The following is a 19,583-nucleotide window of genomic DNA, read 5'->3' as shown; positions in this document are numbered from 1 at the left end:
AAGGTTAGGGTTATTAGGTAAGGTTTTGGGGTTAAGGCGAGGGGTTAGGGAAATAGGATTTTGAATGGGACTGAATTGTGTGTGTGTCTACAAGGTTAGCTATACAAGACTGTGTTTTAGTTATGCGCGGGTCAGCTGTTTGTTCAACCGCCCACAATTGCTAATAACCCATCTGCAACTGCCAAACTATGAGCAACAGCCAACCATCCGACCCGCTCATATAGAAAATGCGCTGTACAGTCAGAGATTTTATTTTTTTACGCCTAATTTAGATAGGCCTATGTTTCTGCTGTCCAACATTTTGTTAGGCTATTTGTTACTCAACTTGTCTATAATTAGATACATGCAGCTTCTGTCATTTACTTGTTGCCTTAGAACAGTGGTTCCCAAACTTTTTATAGTCTCGTACCCCTTCAAACATTAAACCTCCAGCTGCGTACCCCCTCTAGCACCAGGGTCAGCACACTCTCAAATGTTGTTTTTTGCCATCATTGTAGTCTGCCACACACACTATACAATACATTTATTAAACATAAGAATGAGTGAGTTTTTGTCACAACCCGGCTCGTGGGAAGTGACAAAGAGCTCTTATAGGACCAGGACACAAATAATAATATAATAATAATCAATAATTTTGCTCTTTATTTAACTATCTTACATATAAAACCTTATTTGTTCATCGAAAATTGTGAATAACTCACCACAGGTTAATGAGAAGGGTGTGCGTGAAAGGATGCACATAACTCTGCAATGTTGTATTGGACAGAGTCTCAGTCTTAAATCATTTTCCACACAGCCTGTGCCTGTATTTAGTTTTCATGCTAGTGAGGGCTGAGAATCCACTCTCACATAGGTACATGGTTGCAAAGGGCATCAGTGTCTTAACAGAGCGATTTGCCAAGGCAGGATCTGGCAGTGGCTTCTGATTTTAAATAACATTTTCACAGAACCGCTTGTTGCAATTTCGATGAAGCTCTTGTTCAGATGTGGACTGGAGGCAGGGCATGTAAGGGATAGCGAATCCAATTGTTTGTGTCATCCGTTTAGGGGAAGTACCTGCGTAATTGCGCACCCAACTCACTCAGGTGCTTCGCTATATCACATTTGACATTGTCCGTAAGCTTGAGTTCATTTGCACACAAAAAAATCATACAATGATGGAAAGAGCTGTGTGTTGTCCTTGTTAATGCAGACAGAGAAGAGCTCCAACTTCTTAATCAAAGCCTCAATTTTGTCCCGCACATAGTTGCAGAGAGTCCCTGTAATCCTAGATTCAGATCATTCAGGCGAGAAAAAACATCACCCAGATCGGCCAGTCGTTTGAGAAACTCGTCATCATGCAAGCGGTCGGACAAGTGAAAATTATGGCCAGTAAAGAGAACTTTAAGCTCGTCTCTCAATTTAAAAAAAACATGTCAATACTTTGCCCCTTGATAACCAGCGCACTTCGGTATGTTGTAAAAGCATTACATGGTCGCTGCCCATATCATTGCATAGTGTACAAAATACACGAGAGTTCAGGGTCCTTGCTTTAACAAAATTGACCATTTTCACTGTACTGTCCAAAACATCTTTCAAGCTGTCAGGCATTCCCTTGGCAGCAAGAGCCTCTCGGTGGATGCTGCAGTGTACACAAGTGGCGTCGGGAGCAACTGCTTGCACGCGTGTTTCCACTCCACTATGTCTCCCTGTCATGGCTTTGCGCCTTCAGTACAAATACCAACATGAGCCGCAGCTACGTTTGGCTACATACGGACCATTAGTGGAATTCCCGCAAGAGAGTAACGGTTAATGTGATTGGATGTTAATTATTTGACTAGGCTACCTGTATTTGACATTGTTGTTATTTTGCTGAACACTAGATGGTTTAATTTTATTTTGGGCAGTGAAACAAGGCTTCTCAGTCGAGGAAAAAAAACTCATCCAAATGTATAGCCCCATTAGAAAATATAAATGGACTGTTTGAAAATGTGGATATATGTAAAAAAATATATATATATACACACACACACACACACATACAATTGAAGTCGGAAGTTTACATACACTTAGGTTGGAGTCATTAAAACTTGTTTTTCAACCACTCCCCAAATTTCTTGTTGACAAACTATAGTTTTGGCTAGTCGGTTAGGACATTACTTTGTGCATGACACAAGTAATTTTTTCCAACAATTGTTTACAAATGGATTATTTCACTTATAACTAACCGTATCACAATTCCAATTGGTCAGAAGTTTACATACACTAAGTTGACTGTGCCTTTAAACTGCTTGGAAAATTCCAGAAAATTATGTCATGGCTTTAGAAGCTTCTGATATGCTAATTGACATCATTTGAGTCAATTGGAGGTGTGCCTGTGGATGTATGTCAAGGCCTACCTTCAAACTCAGTGCCTCTTTGGGAAAATCAAAAGAAATCAGTCAAGACCTCAGAAAAAAAATTGTAGAGCTCCACAAGATTTCATTTTGGCTTGGATACATATTTTATGTGGTTGAAATACTATCAGCTTTTTCAATGTTGATAAAGATGGGACCTTTACAGACAGTCCCTAACTGCGCATTCATTCTCTCAAGATAAATAAATAATATTTCTCCACTGCTCTTTCTAAGTCAAAATTTACATTTGGTGTATAAATTTACTGCAAGAACTGCTTAATTCTGCAGGAGTTAATATTAAGACTGTGAGAGGTTATAGACCCACAGTTAGTGACCAGATTTCAGTTCCTATTCCATTTAACCCATCTGAACAGTACAGGTCCCTTGACATATTTGAAGTCCCAGTCTTGTGCCTGTCAAATTTGTATACCTCCTCACAACCATCACACATCATCTTTCCCATATATTACTTTTCTGGTCCTCCTTCTCTTTATTTTAAATTCTCCTTTTCGCAGCTCTTCTCTTATTAAATTATACGCCGACATTGTCCTTTTTGCTTCAGTAGACCACCGTGAACTTTTTCTGCTAGTGTTCCCAAAAGCATTTGGCAATTGCTGTATATTTGGCGCCTGTACAGTTAGGCCCTGAAGCTTAGGCTTACGCACTGACGTAAGATACAAATAATTAAACAAAAGCCCCAATGTAACCTATAGTTATGAATTGCACAAGAATTATACATTTTATATGATTTTTCTCTTTATTCAGCCCGCCCGCCTGCCAGCCCTTAATCCACAAAATATTTCATGACCATAAACCTGCCCACCCCGCGGATATATCTATGGGTACTGCGGGTTAGCGTCAACCCGCGCATCGCTAGTGTGTGTGTGTGAGTCTTCCCTTGTAACAGACCAGTGTTTGTGAGCGTGCTAATTATTAAAATGTTCAGTCTCAGTTAGTCAGAAAAACTGAAAATGTTAATGAGGCCTAGTTCACACTGGCTTGTTTAGACACAAGTCCACTTCTAGCATACTTAATTATGTTGTTAGCACTCTTTGTGTGAGTGTGCATATTTAATTACATTTTTGCATGTCTGTGTGTGTGCATGTGTCTGTGCACATTTTGATTATGTTCGTTGAAATATCTCCATTATTCATTTCCCCTCTGATGAATGTGCTTCACCACATTACTTCTAAAGAGACAGACCTTGTTTCTCTTCGGCTCTTTCTCATGGAAGGTTACAAGGGGGTTGGATGATGGTTGACCTTGACACCCCTCCAACCATCCCTCAACCCCTCTGAGAGGAGAGAAGAGGAGCTGTAAACTCATAGCCCCTTATAAAGCCACACATAGCTGTATGCAATTTGTATGTTTGTCACAGGCCACAGGCATGAACACCATGCATACTGTACACACACACACACACACAGGTAGTGGTGTGAACAGTACATGTCTTTGGCAATTTATCTCTCTAGGGGAGTCGCACACACATACATGCACACACCAGGGTTTCTGTTAGCTGACAATAGCCGGCTTTTGGAGTAAAATATATATATATATTTTTCAGCCTTTAAATAAAACTGTCCAGCGAAGAAAAAGAATCCCATGGCAAAATATAGCTTTTTGGAAATAGCAGTTGTTGTAAACATTTGACCACTCATGCTTAATGGTCTTTAGATTCATTTGCATAATTTTGTGGAATTAAATTGGCGGCCTGGTAGGCCTAATTGAAGCGCGCTTCCCATTCGCCATTCAAGTGCATGTAGGCAACTTTAGGCAGGCTTCAGGGCGTCGCACATCACTTTGCAATGAGCTGGAAGCCAGTATGCATTTTGAAAACATACTTAATTGTTTGAAACCTGAACATTTGACTTCATATGATGAGGCATGTCTTACCTTGCTTCCAAGTAAAATCCGACCGTAGAACTGGGGAGGCAATTATTTATTTCTTTGTCCAGTAGTCAAAGGCACAATCATAGTCATATTAGCAACCCATGCTAGTTGTTGCATCTTTAAATCTCCCCTCTTTCTAAATTTCGAATGGATATTTTTCATCTGTCACATGAAACTACTCGCATGTGCGGTGTGCTTTTGACAACAGTGTCTTACCACTAATTGCATACATTCGCGTGTAGCCTTGTGCACATTGCTGCGCTTATAATGTGAAGAATTAATACTTTATCAACGTTCAAATCTGTTGCATCAGCCTCATTGCTTATACATTTTTGTTATGTAGCCTAGGCCTACTGGTTGTATGAATTTGGGATATATTGTCCCACAACTGTCCCAGAGTCTGTTTGGAATAGGCTATTTCTTTCTCAACAAGCTGACCAATATAATAGGTCAACTTTTCTACTATGTGGATAGTAGATTGACATAGGCTAGTGATTTTTCTGTTCGTTACTCGTCTTGTTGGCTGAGGAAAAGTATATGTGGCAGTTATTCTAGCATCTTCAAATAGCTCATCGAAATTCGGTAAGACGGACGCACACTGTTGCATTGTCGACTTGCATGTTCTGAGTAACCATTATCTTAACGTGAGTTCTGTCATTCTGAGCACCCTGGGTGGATGCCCTAATCAGGTTACGCACCCAATGCATATAGGTCCGGTAAATCTCTCAAATGTCAGTGAAGTTAAAATGCTGCCGGTCAAATGTCCGGCGCCACATTTTCCTAACAAAAACCCTGACACGCATACACACACTATTAACACTTCACCACTCCTGGAGTTCACACACGCTTTTGAGCCACAGCATTAAAATTACATCACACACATGCCCTCCAAGCCATCCATACCCTAAGGGATCGCCTTTAGCTCATCAAAGAGTAAAACGCTTGACCTCCACTTGCTCCTTCCCACCCACACACATTTATACACACACACATACACTCTTTTACTCCACGCACACAATGCTGCCTCTCTCTGTGATGTTTTTACTATTGATTTCACCTCCTCTGCTGTTAACCATACCACACCATCCCTCAGCCCTCTACTCCCCTACACTCCACCTCTCACATCATTCCCTACCCTGCTCTCCTCATCTCCTGAGAGAGTGTGTGTGGGTGTGTGTTTCTAGGTTGGAGTTTGAGCAGTGATCTGTCACACAGACAGGAAGGTCACTTGTGGAGCAGAGAGACAAGGGGGGATGGAGAGGTGAAGAATGAGGGATGGAGAAAGTAGTGTGGGTCAGGAGGAAAGGGTGAAGCATGGAGGGAGTGGAGACACAGCAGGAGAGATTTGTGGGAAGTTTGAGAGGAGCTGAGATAGGAGAGGGGGATTGTGATTTAGAGGGAGGTGAGGAGAAAGTCCTTGATCTCTATTAGATTCACCCAAAGAAAGAAAGTAAGTATATCATTCATTTTGCCTCAAGGGCACATCGACTCTCGCTTTCACAATTCTTGCTTCACTTTTTATATGAGATATGTGCCATTTATTGTATGTACACTTAATCAACCTGAACCTCAAGAAAATAGATAGAGATCTGGAGCATGAGGAGGGGAGAGAGAGAGTGCGATAGTTAAAGGGTTAATTTCCCTCCTCTCTCTTTACAGGTCAACACCCTCACCCCCTGTCACAACGGCTTAGGAAAGACGTGTTATTGGGGGTGTGTGTGTGGCAGTGGCCAGATGTGCCTCAGAGACTCCAGGCTTTGAGGGAAAGCTTCTTCTTCTCACACACAGAGAAAGACACAAACACTCTCTCACACATACACACCACACAGAGCAGCCAACCTGTGAAAGAAGGGAGGAAAACTTGCATTACTCTAAATGAGTAATGTGTTGAATTGATTGTGTGGCTTTGCTGAGCTCAGCACTCATCTCTAATGTATAACACAGTTAAATAAACAAACGGCTATCGCAATGAAAAATCATACTCTCCTGGCAGATGCATTCCTTTTTCTGTATGGGTATTCCATAAACGTCACAGCTTAAGTTGAATAAGTACATTTTATCGATATGCCATGCTACTCAAGTGATCAGCTTGAAAATGAAGGACATCAACTTTCTCCAAATGAGCTCCTAGGGGGCCAATCGTCTTCAGTCAGGGCCTACTGCTTGGTGACTGTTCCTGGGGCAACACCAACGCATGCACGTATGCGCACACAAACTATTTTGGCCGGGTTACACTGGCAGTGTGAAGGTGATCTGTTCCTTCTGCTGTTTGTACTTTGTGTGCACGTGTGTGCATGCATGGATGAGACAGAATAATGCAGTTCAGCCCAGATTCTCATACCTGCTTTTCTCCCTCACTAGAGGAGAAGTTGTTTCGAGCAAAAGGAATGTGTGTGTGCTCGTGCGTGTGCTGATTGCTGTGTCGGTGGGTTCCATTCTGTTATCAGTCCAGTGCTTCCACTCAGGCAGAGAGTTTTATACACCGGGAAATCTACTGGTCCCCTCTACAGGGGGACCAGCTTTTGTAATGGTCCCGCTTCACAGCACATTTCACTGAGATAACAACAGCAATACTGTGTATGTGAGAGAGAGCAGAGAAAAATACTATCCGCTTTCCTTGTTCTGCTGAGCCCAATACCCAAGGAAAGAGGCATTTTTCACATTAAGTCCTGGTGGAAACATGCATGTATGTAACAAACTGTGTGTCTCTCTCTCTCCAGCTGTACATGAAGTTGCGCTGTGACGACGGACCCATACTGGAGCACATGGAGCAGCTGCTGGGGGAAATGGGTGGTGAGACAGAGGGGGAGGAGGGGGAGACAGACCCTGCCTTGGACGAAGACTTTGAGCCCAGCAGTGACGATGAGGAAGAGGACGCCATGGAACATTGACCACACCCCTCTCTCCCTACCAGCGATCTAGTGGTAAAACAGTGGGTTGGTAAACGCTGAGACGTTCGCGGTGAATAAAGTAACACTCCCTATGTTTCCAATGTCTTTTTCTGCGATAGGTGCATAAATAAATAAAAAAGTACGTAAACAGCGTTTAGCCTGCATACCACTCTCTACTTTTATAGTGCACTATTAACTCAGACATTTAAATAAAGGTAAAGTTTATAAAAATGTTGTTTATAAAGACCTCTTACCTATCTTTGTACACCTCCACAAACTAGACCCAGATGCAACACTTTGTTGGAAAGCAGCAGAGTTGCGACAGTCGATGGGCCCTTGAGAGAGGATGAATTGGCCCTTGAGTTTTCTCTGAATCTTTCTCTCTCGCTCGCTAGATATTGTCTGTATCGTGTTCTCAGAAGTGCCTTTCTGCTGTTCAACCCTGAGTTTCCCAGAATCATATAACCTCTCTCTCTGTCATATTAGTGCTGAATTGTTTTCTGTATTAGAAAGGAGTGATTGACATGTCGACTCGAGCTTTGTTTCCATTGTCCTGGAATGAACTAGATAAAAAAACAACTTGAATACTGTTTGAGAGAAAAAGACAAAGAACAATCAGCTTTTTTGGGGGGGGTTCGTGTTGTAATAATGAGGTGAATGTTTGCTTCCCTTCATGACCCAGGCTCACTTTAGAAAGAAATTCCAATCTGAATGTGACCTGCTAAAATAAAGAGCTAATGCAGAACAGATTCTGTAGTGTTGTAGAGTTCATGAGAGGAGTGAGCATTAAGAGATGGATGGGTGAAGTTTCAATGTCACATGCACAAGTACAGTGAAATGCCTTTCTTGCAAGCTCTAACCCCAACAATGCAGTAATCAATAACAATGTAATACTCACAATAACGAGGTAGAACAAATACACACAAGATATAACAAAGGAAATGATCAAGTCAGCACACTATATACAGTTTCAGTACCATATTTGCAATGTTAAGGGATACTGGATCGATAGAGGTAGGTACTGTATGTATTAGGGGTAAGCTGACTAGGCATCAGGATATATTATAAACAGTAACAGCAGCGTATATGATGATTGTATGTGAGTGGGTGTGTTGTCAGTATAACATGCAACTCCTGTAAAGTAGCCAATAAAAAGTCATTTTCAAACATTTGCCAAAATTAAATTAATGGGAAAACACCATTCTAAACAGTGCAAATTATTTGTGTGGTTCCATATCAAATAAAAGTTTTTTTTGTCGCCATATGCAGATTAGCAGATGTTAAAACATGTTGAGCGAAATTCGTATGTTTTTAGCGCCATAAGTGCAGTAAATGTCTAACAGTACAATACTAAAACACATAAAGAAGAAACAAGAAACTAAAAATTAAGAAAGCTGACCTGGCTGGAAATATCAGAAAGAGCAATATCAGAATTAGAAATGTCAGAGTCCACAATATAAATACGTGGTGTATATAGACAGCATGGACAATATATAAGTAGGAAAAGGTAGTTATACCGGATGAGCTATGTCAAGAATACAGTATGTGCACTGTAAATGTAAAGTCAGTATTCAATTAACTTAGTTTCTCACGTGACAGAAATGAAAATCTCTGTTAGAAACATAGAATGAGGGGGAGATCTAAAGATGCAACAACTAGGATGGCTTGCTAATATGACTAGGATTGTGCCTTTGGCTTCTGGACAACAAAAGAAAGTTGATATGAAAACCAATATAACAGGAGAGAAATGCTGGTTTCAATGGCATATGAAGAAGTCTTTAAAACATAATTGTCTCTGTTTCTATGGTCAGATTTTTCCTAGGCTACCTCGAAGCAAGGTAAGACATACCTCAAAATATGAAGTAAAACATTCAGGTTTCAAACAATTAAGAATGTTTGATATACATTCTGCCTCCAGCTCACATTGTAAAGTGGTAGGTGATGATGGGCTGATAGCCTGCCTACCATTGCCTATGCACTTTATTGGGAAATAGGCTCTGTATGCTGTGGTGCATGTCTGATAAATAAGATACATGAGAACTAATAAAAATACACAAGGCTCAATTTAATTCCACAAAATGTAGCAAATTAACATATAGACCAATAAGCATGACGGTCAAATGTATTTCCATCTACTGATATTTCCATGAATGTATAAAAAGCATTATTTTGCAATGGGATTGTATTTTCTCCTGATCAATTTGGCCGGCAACAATTTAATTTATTGGTTTTTACATTTTTTTAATCGGCCAAAAGCCGGCAATTACAGATAATAGAAACCCTGTTGTGTGTGTGTGTGCTTGCACGTGTGTGCATGGATGAAGCAGACTAATGTAGTTCAGCCAAGATTCCCAGATCTGCTTATCTCCATCACTGCGGACTAGAGAAGTTTCATTTTGGAGCAAAAGGAATTAATCAGTGTGTGTGTGTCTGTCTGTCTGTCTGTTTCTGTGTTGTGATTGCTGTAGCGTATGCGTGTGATAGTGGGTTGTTCATTAATCGGTCCAGTGCTTCCACTCATGCAGAGAGAGTATTACACACAGGGAAATCTACTGGTCCCCCCTACAATAGGCTTTTATAATGGTCCCGCTTCACAGGGTATTTCACTGAGCCCAATACACCAGGAAAGAGGCATTTGGTAGCAGTCACATTAAATCCTGGTGGAAACATCTATGTATGTAACAAATGTTTATTTCTGTGTGTGTGTCTCTCTCCAGCTGTATGTGAAGTTGCGCTGTGAAGACGGCCCCATACTGGAGCACATAGAGCAGCTGCTGGTGGAAATGGGTGGTGAGACAGAGGGGGAGGAGGGGGAGACAGACCCTGCCCTGGACGAAGACTTTGAGCCCAGCAGTGACGATGAGGAGGTGGAAGAGGACGCCATGGAACATTGACCACACCCCTCTCTCACTACCAGTGATCTAGTGGTAAAACAGTGGGTTAGTACACGCTGAGAGACGTTCGCAGTGAATAAAGTAACACTCTATATTTCCAATGCATTTTTCTGTGATAGGTGGGGGAAACGCTTGGGCAAAATAAAGTGTAAATGGACTGTATACCCCTCTACTTTTATAGTGCACTATGAACTAAATAAAAAACAACTTGAATATTGTTTGTTCTTTCTATTCTCCTCTCAATCTGATTATTTTTTGGATACATGTTCTAATAATGGTGAATGTGTGCTTCCCTTCATGACCCAGGCTCACTTTACAAAGAGATTCCAATATGAATGTGACCTGCTAAAATAAAGAGCTAATGCAGAACAGATTCTGTAGTGTTGTAGAGTTCATGAGAGGAGTGAGCATTAAGCGATAGAGGGGGTAGAGATGGATGAGGGGAGAGGAGTGACAGATGAAGGGAGAGAGGAGAGTGAAGGTTGAGAGGTGAGTGTTGTAGACACACAGGCATGGTCACTAACTAAAGCTATAATTGTTTTGTTTTTATCTGTTTTGGTCTAGTACTGATTTTTGCTAGCTAGGGCCATCTACTTTAAGTGCTGCCTGTCTTCCCAGTGGTCTACTTGGTGTGTGAACTGCTGACTGCTCATAATTTCCAGATAGTTGTTGACACATCAACCAGGATCAAGCGGCAGGGCAATTTGTGATTTGTTTTGGTAATCAGTGGCTGTATTGGAGGGGGAGTGGTTTCACCTCTCCTAGGCAACCAGCTATTAGTATAGGGAGGTGTGCTCTCCACCTCTGCTAGGCAATTAGAAATTAGTGTTAGTTCTTCAGTCTCCCCTGGTTTCTCAGCAGCAGCTGTAAGTGACGGTCGTGTCAGTTCTGTTATAAACTAAGAAGGTTGACGAAACTAAGACTGTTCTGCGGAGTTGTTCGAGGAAGGAAAGAGAGGAAAGCTCCACACCACGCTCTCACTTGAGTATCTTACCTAGTTATCTACAGATCTTATTTTGCTCTTTTTTTTTTAGCTTTGTCAGCAATGTGTGTTTTCTTTACCCGTTTGCACCTCTCCCTGTAGGCTTCAGAGATGCTCCCCACCCCTTCCAATTTAGTGTACCCTGCACGTGCAACCCATGTGGAATTCTGTGTCTCTGGCAGCATTTGGAACTGCTGATTTGCGGTCATGAACGCTGAGTTCATCTCAGCCTATGCTGCCCTTCAGTCCCTTGGCTTTTTGGTCCTGACGGAGACCTGGATCACCCCAGAGAACACTGCTGCTCTTTCTTCATCTGACTGTTTTCTCTCATAGTCAGAGAGCATCCGGTGGTGGCACAGGTCTACTCATTTCTCTTAATTGGAGATTCTCTTTTCTCCCTCTCACCTGTCCATCTCAATATTAGAATTCCATGCTGTCACTTGTCCACTCAAGTTTAACATTATTGTCATCGATCATCCACCAGGTGCCCTTGGAGAGTTCCTCAATGAGCTTGACACATTAAGGTATTTCCCTGACGATGGCTCGCCGCTCTTCGTACTTGGTGACTTAAACCTCCCGACGTCTGCCTTCGATTAATTTCTTTCTAACTCTTTCCCCTCCTTGCCTCTTGACCTCACCCTTTCCCAATCCCCTCCAACTCATAAGGCAGGCAATATGCTTGTCGTCATCTTTACTAGCGGCTGCTCGCCTACTAGTCTCACTGCAACCCCCCCCCTTCAGGTCTTTGATTACTACTTTGTTTCCTTTCCTATCTCCCTTTCCTCCAACCCTAACCACTCAGCCCCTACCCAGATGGTGATGTGCCATCACAATCTTCTCTCCCTCTACTCTCTCCTCGTCTATCATCTCTTCCTTCTGCTAAATCCTTCTCCCTCCTGTCTCCTGATTCTGCCTCTTCGACCCTACTCTCCTCCCTTTCCACATCCTATGACTCACACTGTCCCCTTTCCTCCTGGCCGGCTCGGCCCTCCCCTCCGTGGCTGTGACTCACTCTACCTTCTTTTCCTCTGTATCTGCTGCTAAAGCCACATTCTACCACTCTAAATGTCAAGCACCTGCCTCTAACCCTAGGAAACTCTTCCACCTTTGCCCCTCCCTCCTTAATCCTCCACCCCTTCCTCCTCCCTCTTTGCGAACGACTTTGTCAACCACTCTGGAAAAAAAAAAAAAAAGGTTGACATCTGCTACTCATACACTAATAAGTCCACTGGTCTCACTCTCACAAGTATCGTATGTCTTGACCTCTTTCTCCCCTCTCTCTCCAGATGACATCCTGCGATTGAGATCTGGCCCCGCCATCCCCTGCTCCCTTCTCCAGACCATCTCTGGAGACCTTCTCCCATTCCTTGACCCTAACCAGTCAAGCTTCAAGACGGGTCATTCAACCGAGACTTCTCTTTTGTGTCACGGAGGCTCTCCGCACTGCCAAAGCTGACTACCTCTCCTGTTCTCATACTCCTAGATCTAGCCGCTGCCTAAGACACCATGAACCATCAGATCCTCCTCTCCACCCTCTCACGGCTGGGCGTCTCAGGCGCTGCACACTCTTGGATTGCATCCTACCTGGCAGACGGCTCCTACCAGGTGACGTGGAGAGGATCTGTGTTTGCACCACGTACTCGCACTACTGATGTCCCCCAGAGCTTGGTTCTTGGCCCTCTCTCTATACACCAAGTCACTCAGCTCCGTCATATCGTCACATCATTGCTATGCGGATGACACTTTACTTCTCTTCCCCCCCCTTCTGACACCCAGGGGGTGACGCGTATCTCTGCGTGCCTGGCAGATATCTTAACTTGGATGTTGGCCCACCACCTCAAGCTCAACCGTGACAAGACGGAACTGCTCTTCCTCTTGGGGAAGAGTCATCACAGTTAACAACTGTAGTGTTGCCCTCCCAGTGCAAAGAACATTGGTGTGACCCTGGACAACACACTGTCGTTCTCTGCAAACATCAAACCAATGACACGCTCCGGCAGGTTCATGCTCTACAACAACTGTAGAGTATGACCCTACCTTACACAGGAAGAGGTGCAGGTCCTAATCTAGGCACTTGTACTCTCCCATTTGGACTACTACAACTCGCTGTTGGCTGGGCTTCCTGCTTGTGCCCTCAAACCCCTGCAGCCCGCCTAGTTTTCAACCTTCCTAAGTTCTCTCATGTCACCCCGCTCCTCCGCATACTCCATTGGCTTCCAGTTGAAGCTCGCATCCACTGCAAGACCATGGTGCTTATCTACAGAACAGCAAGAGGAATTGCCCCTCCCTGCCTTCAGGCTATGCTCAAACCCTACTCCCCAACCCGAGCACTCCATTATGCCACCTCAGGTATCTTGACCCTCCCACCCCTACGGAAGGGCAGTTCCTGCTCAGCCCAGTAGAAGCTCTTCTGTCCTGACACCCCAATGGTGGAACTAGCTTTCCCCTGAAGCTAGGACAGCAGAGTCCCTGTCCATCTTCCAAAAACATCAAACTCTACCTTTAAACAGTATCTTAAATAATCCTCACCTCGACAATTCTCCCCCTTCTAGTTCTGACTCTACGGATGGTTAAGTTGAGCAAAAATGTACTTTCTATGCTTGTGCCACCTAGATATCTTAAGATGAATGCACTAACTCAAAGTCACTCTAAATCAAACATGTACAATGTTTTTCCTCCCAATTTAGACAGTCTCATAGATTATTCTCTTGGTGCCTGACCAAGCAGCCATACAATTGCACACAAAAAATACCCACAATCCTTCAGTGTAAGAGGGAAAGATTCAAACTTGAAGGACTTTGAATTAGTGGTGGGGGGAAAGTACTCAATTACCATACTTGAGTAAAAGTGAAGATTCCTTAATAGAAAATGACTCAAGTGAAAGTCACTCTAAAATAAACTCAGCAAAAAAAAGAGGGTCCTGAAGGGACATTTGTCTTTCAAAGATAATTCGTAAAAATCAAAATAACTTCACAGATCTTCATTGTAAACGGTTTGAACACTTCCCATGCTTGTTCAATAAACAATTAATGAACATGCACCTGTGGAATGGTCGTCAAGACACTAACAGCTTACAGACGGTATGCAATTAAGGTCACAGTTATGAAAACTTTGGCCTCTAATGTCCTTTCTACTGACTCTGGAAAAACACAGAAAGATGCCCAGGGTCCCTGCTCATGTGTAAACGTGCCTTAGGCATGCTGCAAGGAGGCATGAGGACTGCAGATGTGGCCAGGGCAATAAATTGCAATGTCCGTACTGTGAGACGCCTAAGACAGCGCTACAGGGAGACAGGACGGACAGCTGGTCGTCCTCGCAGTGGCAGACCATGTGTAACAAAACCTGCACAGGATTGGTACATCTGAACATCACACCTGCGGGACAAGTACAGGATGGCAACAAAAACTGCCCGACTTACACCAGGAACGCACAATCCCTCCAGTGCCCAGACTGTCCGCAATAGGCTGAGAGAGGCTGGACTGAGGGCTTGTAGGCCTCTTGTTAGACAGGTCCTCACCAGACATCACCGGCAACAACGTCGCCTATGGGCACAAACTCGCCGTCGCTGGACCAGACAGGACTGGCAAAAAGTGCTCTTCACTGACGAGTCGTGGTTGTGTCTCACCAGGGGTGATGGTCGGATTCGCGTTTATCGTCGAAGGAATGAGCGTTACACCGAGGCCTGTACTCTGGAGCGGGATCGAGGTGGAGGGTCCGTCATGGTCTGGGGCGGTGTGTCACATCATTGGACTGAGCTTGTCATTGCAGGCAATCTCAACGCTGTGAGTTACAGGGAAGACATCCTCCTCCCTCACGTGGTACCCTTCCTGCAGGCTCATCCTGACATGACCCTCCAGCATGGCAATGCCACCATGCACAGAACGAGTAGTATGACTGATTTCCTGCAGGACAGGAATGTCAGTGTTCTGCCATGGCCAGCGAAGAGCCTGGATCTCAATCCCATTGAGCACCTCTGGGACTTGTTAGATCGGAGGGAACTTCTGGGAACTTGCAGGTGCCTTGGTGGAATCTGGTGCAGTCCATGAGATGCACTGCAGTACTTAATGCAGCTGGTGGCCACACCAGATACGGAGGGGGATACACCCCCCCCGCAGCTGGTGGCCACACCAGATACGGAGGGGGATACACCCCCCCCCTTTGTTCAGGGACACATTCCATGTCTGGAACTTGTTCAGTTTGTCTGTTGTTGAATCTTATGTTCATATAAATATTTACATGTTAAATTTGCTAAAAATAAACAGTTGACAGTGAGAGGATGTTTCTGTTTTTGCTTAGTTTACTTGAGTAAAAGTATTTGGTTTTAAATACTTATCAAAAGTAAATGTAACTGCTAAAATAGACTTAACTATCAAAAGTAAAATTTCAAATCTATTATATTAAGTGAACAAGATTGCACTTTAAAAAAAATATTTACGAATAGCCAGGGGAACACTCAGACATAATTTACAAACAAAGCATGCGTTTAGTGAGTCTGCCAGATCAGAGGCAGTAGGGATGTTCTTAAGTGTGTGCATTTGGGCCATTTTCCAGTCCTGCTAAGCATTCAAAATGTAACAAGTATGGAGTAAAAAGTACATTTTTAGGAATGTAGGAAAGTAAAAGTAGTCAAATATAAATAGTAAAGAATAGATATCCCCAAAAATGTCTTAAGTACTTTACACCGCTGCTTTGATGTCATTATCACTACTGAAACAGTCAACAACCAACATTAACCCAATGGCCATGCAGTGCAGTCGGAAAGTATTCCGACCCCTTTACTTTTTCCACATTTTTTAACATTACAGCTTTATTCTAAAATGTTTTAAGTCAATATTTTTTCCTCAACACACAATACCCCATAATGACAAAGAGAACAGGTTCTGACAATTTTGCACATTTATTTAAAATTAAAAACAAACCTTATGTACATACAGTTGAAGTCAGTTTACATACACTTAGGTTGGACTCATTAACTAGTTTTTCAACCACTCCACAAATTTCTTGTTAACAAACTATAGATTTGGCAAGTCGGTTAGGACATCTACTTTGTGCATGACACGTAATTTTTCCAACAATTGTTCACAGTGAATTAAAATTTCACTTGTCTGTATCACAATTCCAGTGGGTCAGAAGTTTACATACACTAAGTTGACTGTGCCTTTAAACAGCTTGGAAAATTACAGAAAAGGATGTCATGGCTTTAAAAGCTTCTGATGGGCCAATTGACATCATTTGAGTCAATTGGAGGTGTACCTGTGGATGCATTTCAAGGTCTACCTTCAAACTCAGTGCCTCTTTGCTTGACCTCATGGGAAAATCTAAATAAATCAGCCAAGACCTCAAAAGAAATTGTAGACCTCCACAATTCTGGTTCATCCTTAGGAGCAATTTCCAAACACCTGAAGGCACCATGTTCATCTGTACAAACAATAGTACGCAAGTATAAACACCATGGGACCACACAGCCGTCATACCGCTCAGGAAGGAGACGCGTTCTGTCTCCTAGAGATGAACGTACTTTGGTGTGAACAGTGCAAATCACTCCCAGAACAGCAGCAAAGGACCTTGTGAAGATGCTGGAGGAAACTGGTACAAAAGTATCTATATCCACAGTAAAACAAGTCCTATATCGACATATCTTCCTTGCCGTTCAGCAAGGAAGAAGCCACTGCTCCAAAACCGCCATAAAAAAGCCAGACTATGGTTTGCAACTGCACATGGGGACAAAGATCATACTTTTTGGAGAAATGTCCTCTGGTCTGATGAAACAAAAATAGAACTGTTTGGCCATAATGACCATCGTTATGTTTGGAGGAAAAGGGGGAAGACTTGCAAGCCGAAGGACACCATCCCAACCGTGAAGCACGGCAGTGGCAGCATCATGTTGTGGGGGTGCTTTGTTGCAGGAGGGTCTGGTGCACTTTGTCACGGACCTGCTCGAAGTTCGTAACAAAAGGAGACAACGTGGAGATGAGGAATAACAAAATATACTTATTAACTGAAGTCAACTAAATACAATTAACAATGGTGTGTGTAGTCAGTAATCAGTAGTGTAAGTGAGTGGTTGCGTGCATAAATGTGATGAGAGATGTTGAAACGTGCCAACGCAAACAAAACAGCCACAAAAATGCCACAACCAAAATCTAAAGTGTGTCTGCATGGAGAGTTTCCCCAATGAATGGGGAAGAGGTATTTATCCTGAGACACACCCGAGCCCAGGTGTCCCATTTTGCTGACAACCCTCCTGGCTCCGCCCACTGACATCCTATTAAGGAAAACAAGAGCAAATAGACAGAATATGGCAGGCAGCGCTTCTTTTTCAATGACCGAGTAGTTCAATTGATAATGGTTAAACTTTTTGAAAAGAAACTAAGAGGCCTCTCAACACCAGACACATCTGCTTGCAGCAAAACTGCACCTGCCCCCACATGACTAGCAGCCACCTGCAAGGTAAATGACAAATCCACGCGAGGAGCAGCCAGCACCGGAGTTGAGGTAAACAACTTCTTTGCATCTTCAAAAGCCTGTTGACAACGAGAAGACCATTCGTAAACAGCCTTAGCTTTCAGCAAATCTGTCAAGGGAGCGACTACAGTAGAGAAGTTCCTTCAAAAACTACGGTAATAACCAATCATTCCCAAGAAACACATCAGTTCCTTTAGTGGTTGGTGGAAAAGTATCAATAGCTACCACCTTAGCCCGAACAGGACGCACTTCACCCTGCCCAACCACCTTTCCAAGGTATGTAATGGTCGCCTGAGCAAACTCACATTTAGCCAGATTGATCGTGAGGCGACCCGCATCTAGGCGGTCGAACAAGGCTTGAATACGGGACAGATGTTCCTCCCAAGTATCTGCATATATCACTACATCGTCCAGATAAACAGAGCACCCAGCCAGACCGGAGACAACCCTGTTCGTAAGTCGCTGAAAAGTGGCAGGTGCATTACGCAGGCCGAAACTCATAACCAAATACGAGTACAGACCAGAGGGTGTAATAAAGGCAGAGATTTCACGTGTTCTACTCGTCAGTGGCACCTGCCAATAGCCCTTTAACAGGTAAAATTTGCTCACAAACTTAGCTGCTCCGACTTGATCAACGCAGTCCATCTGAGGAAGAGGAAAGGAATCTGGCTTAGTGACACTGTTTACCTTATGGTAGTCCGAACAAAATCTGTTTGTCCCATCCGGTTTACTGACCAAGATACAGGGAGAAGCCCAACTAGAGAAAGGCTCTGCCATCTCACTCTCCAGCATGTTCCTGACCTCAGCATCCAGACAACTCGATGTCTCTGCAGAAACTATAGAACCGCTGACGATTGGGGTCAGCATCTCCAACGTCAATATTGTTCTATTAAGTTTGTACGTGTAGGTGTATCTGAAAACAAACCTGGAAATCGTTGAATCAGACCTACCATCTCGTCCCGTCCATCAACAGGTAGATGGGCGAGAAGCCTGTCTAAAATATCCAGCGTCTCTGAATTTTTCAATCTACCCTGCAGTATGCAATTGTCGGGACCAAGAGCATCTTCCTCCTCATGCATGGACCTAGCATGACAAGAGCCCAGCGAAATAACGGTATCAGCCAAAATAACAGGTTTTACCGTCCTCTGTAGACTCCCACTGTTCAGCCTCAGAGGACCGTGCATAATAGGGTTTTAACAAATTTACATGGCACAGTTGGTGTGCTTTTCTCCGTTCTGGAGTGGCAACTGGATAGTTTTGCTTTGTGCACTGGCTCACAACAGTATATGGACCTTGAAACTTGGCTTGAAAAGCAGAACCAATAATTGGCAGCAGAGCAAGAACCTGGTCACCTGGACTAAAGTGACGAGGCTCAGTTAGTCGATCAAATATGCCCTTCATCCTCTCCTGTGAAGATGATAGCTTCTCTTTAGCCATTTCACCAGCGGCGTACAGGCGGCGGAAATCACACACAAGATAACAGGTACTGAGGGGTCTCGTGAAACTTCCAGTCATCCTGGAGAACAGAAACAAGTCCACGCACCCTATGTCCAAACACAAGGTCATTTGGACTGAAACCCGTGCCCTCCTGTGATACCTCCCTAGCGGCTAACAGTAACCAAGGTAACCCCTCCTCCCAATCCTTATCCATCTCAGTACAATAAGCTCTCAACAAAGACTTAAGTGTTTGATGGAAACGTTCCAGCGCTCCTTGACTTTGTGCGTGATAGGCGCTAGACACATTTGTGTTTAATATGGAGCTGTTAGAGAACCTGACCAAACAGATTAGAGGTGAAATTAGATCCTTGATCATTCTGAATGACCTTAAGGATCACAAACAGTGAGAAACTGAGTCAAAGCTTTTAGCACAGACTTAGTCGTGATAGAACGCAGAGGATAGGCAGCAGGAAACCTAGTGGTCTGACATCACAGTGAACAGATAATTACTCTTTTTAGAACGAGGCAGAGGACCAACAGTCAATAATCAGATACTCAAAAGGTTGGCTGAGTACAGGAATAGGAAACAGTGGTACCGGCTTAATAGCTTGATTAGGTTCAGCAGTTAATTGACAGGTGTGACAAGTTT

At 43.4% G+C, this 19,583-nt stretch overlaps 1 protein-coding gene across 3 annotated transcripts in view; it reads left to right on the top strand.

Annotated features, from left to right (window-relative positions):
- si:dkey-12j5.1 (probable assembly chaperone of rpl4) overlaps positions 1-10,263 on the top strand; it is a 28,679-nt gene extending 18,416 nt beyond the window's left edge. Inside the window, exons 11-12 of one of the 3 annotated variants that reach the window (XR_006760717.1) lie at positions 6,986-7,240; positions 7,272-7,905. Coding sequence is in view for 2 of the 3 variants with exons in the window: in XM_014160570.2 (XP_014016045.1) it covers positions 6,986-7,156 (171 nt within the window). In the remaining variant the exon portion in view is untranslated. Of the gene's footprint in view, positions 1-6,985; positions 7,906-9,873 lie in introns of those variants that run through there. The other 2 variants (XM_014160570.2, XM_014160560.2) reach the window with 2 other exon arrangements.
- Positions 10,264-19,583: the final 9,320 nt, after the last annotated feature.

The sequence above is a fragment of the Salmo salar genome, chromosome ssa02 (genome assembly GCF_905237065.1).
Source record: "Salmo salar chromosome ssa02, Ssal_v3.1, whole genome shotgun sequence".
Lineage (NCBI taxonomy): Eukaryota > Metazoa > Chordata > Actinopteri > Salmoniformes > Salmonidae > Salmo > Salmo salar.
The sequence above is the reverse complement of the archived record's forward strand: the minus strand, read 5'-3'. Positions and strand labels throughout refer to the sequence as shown.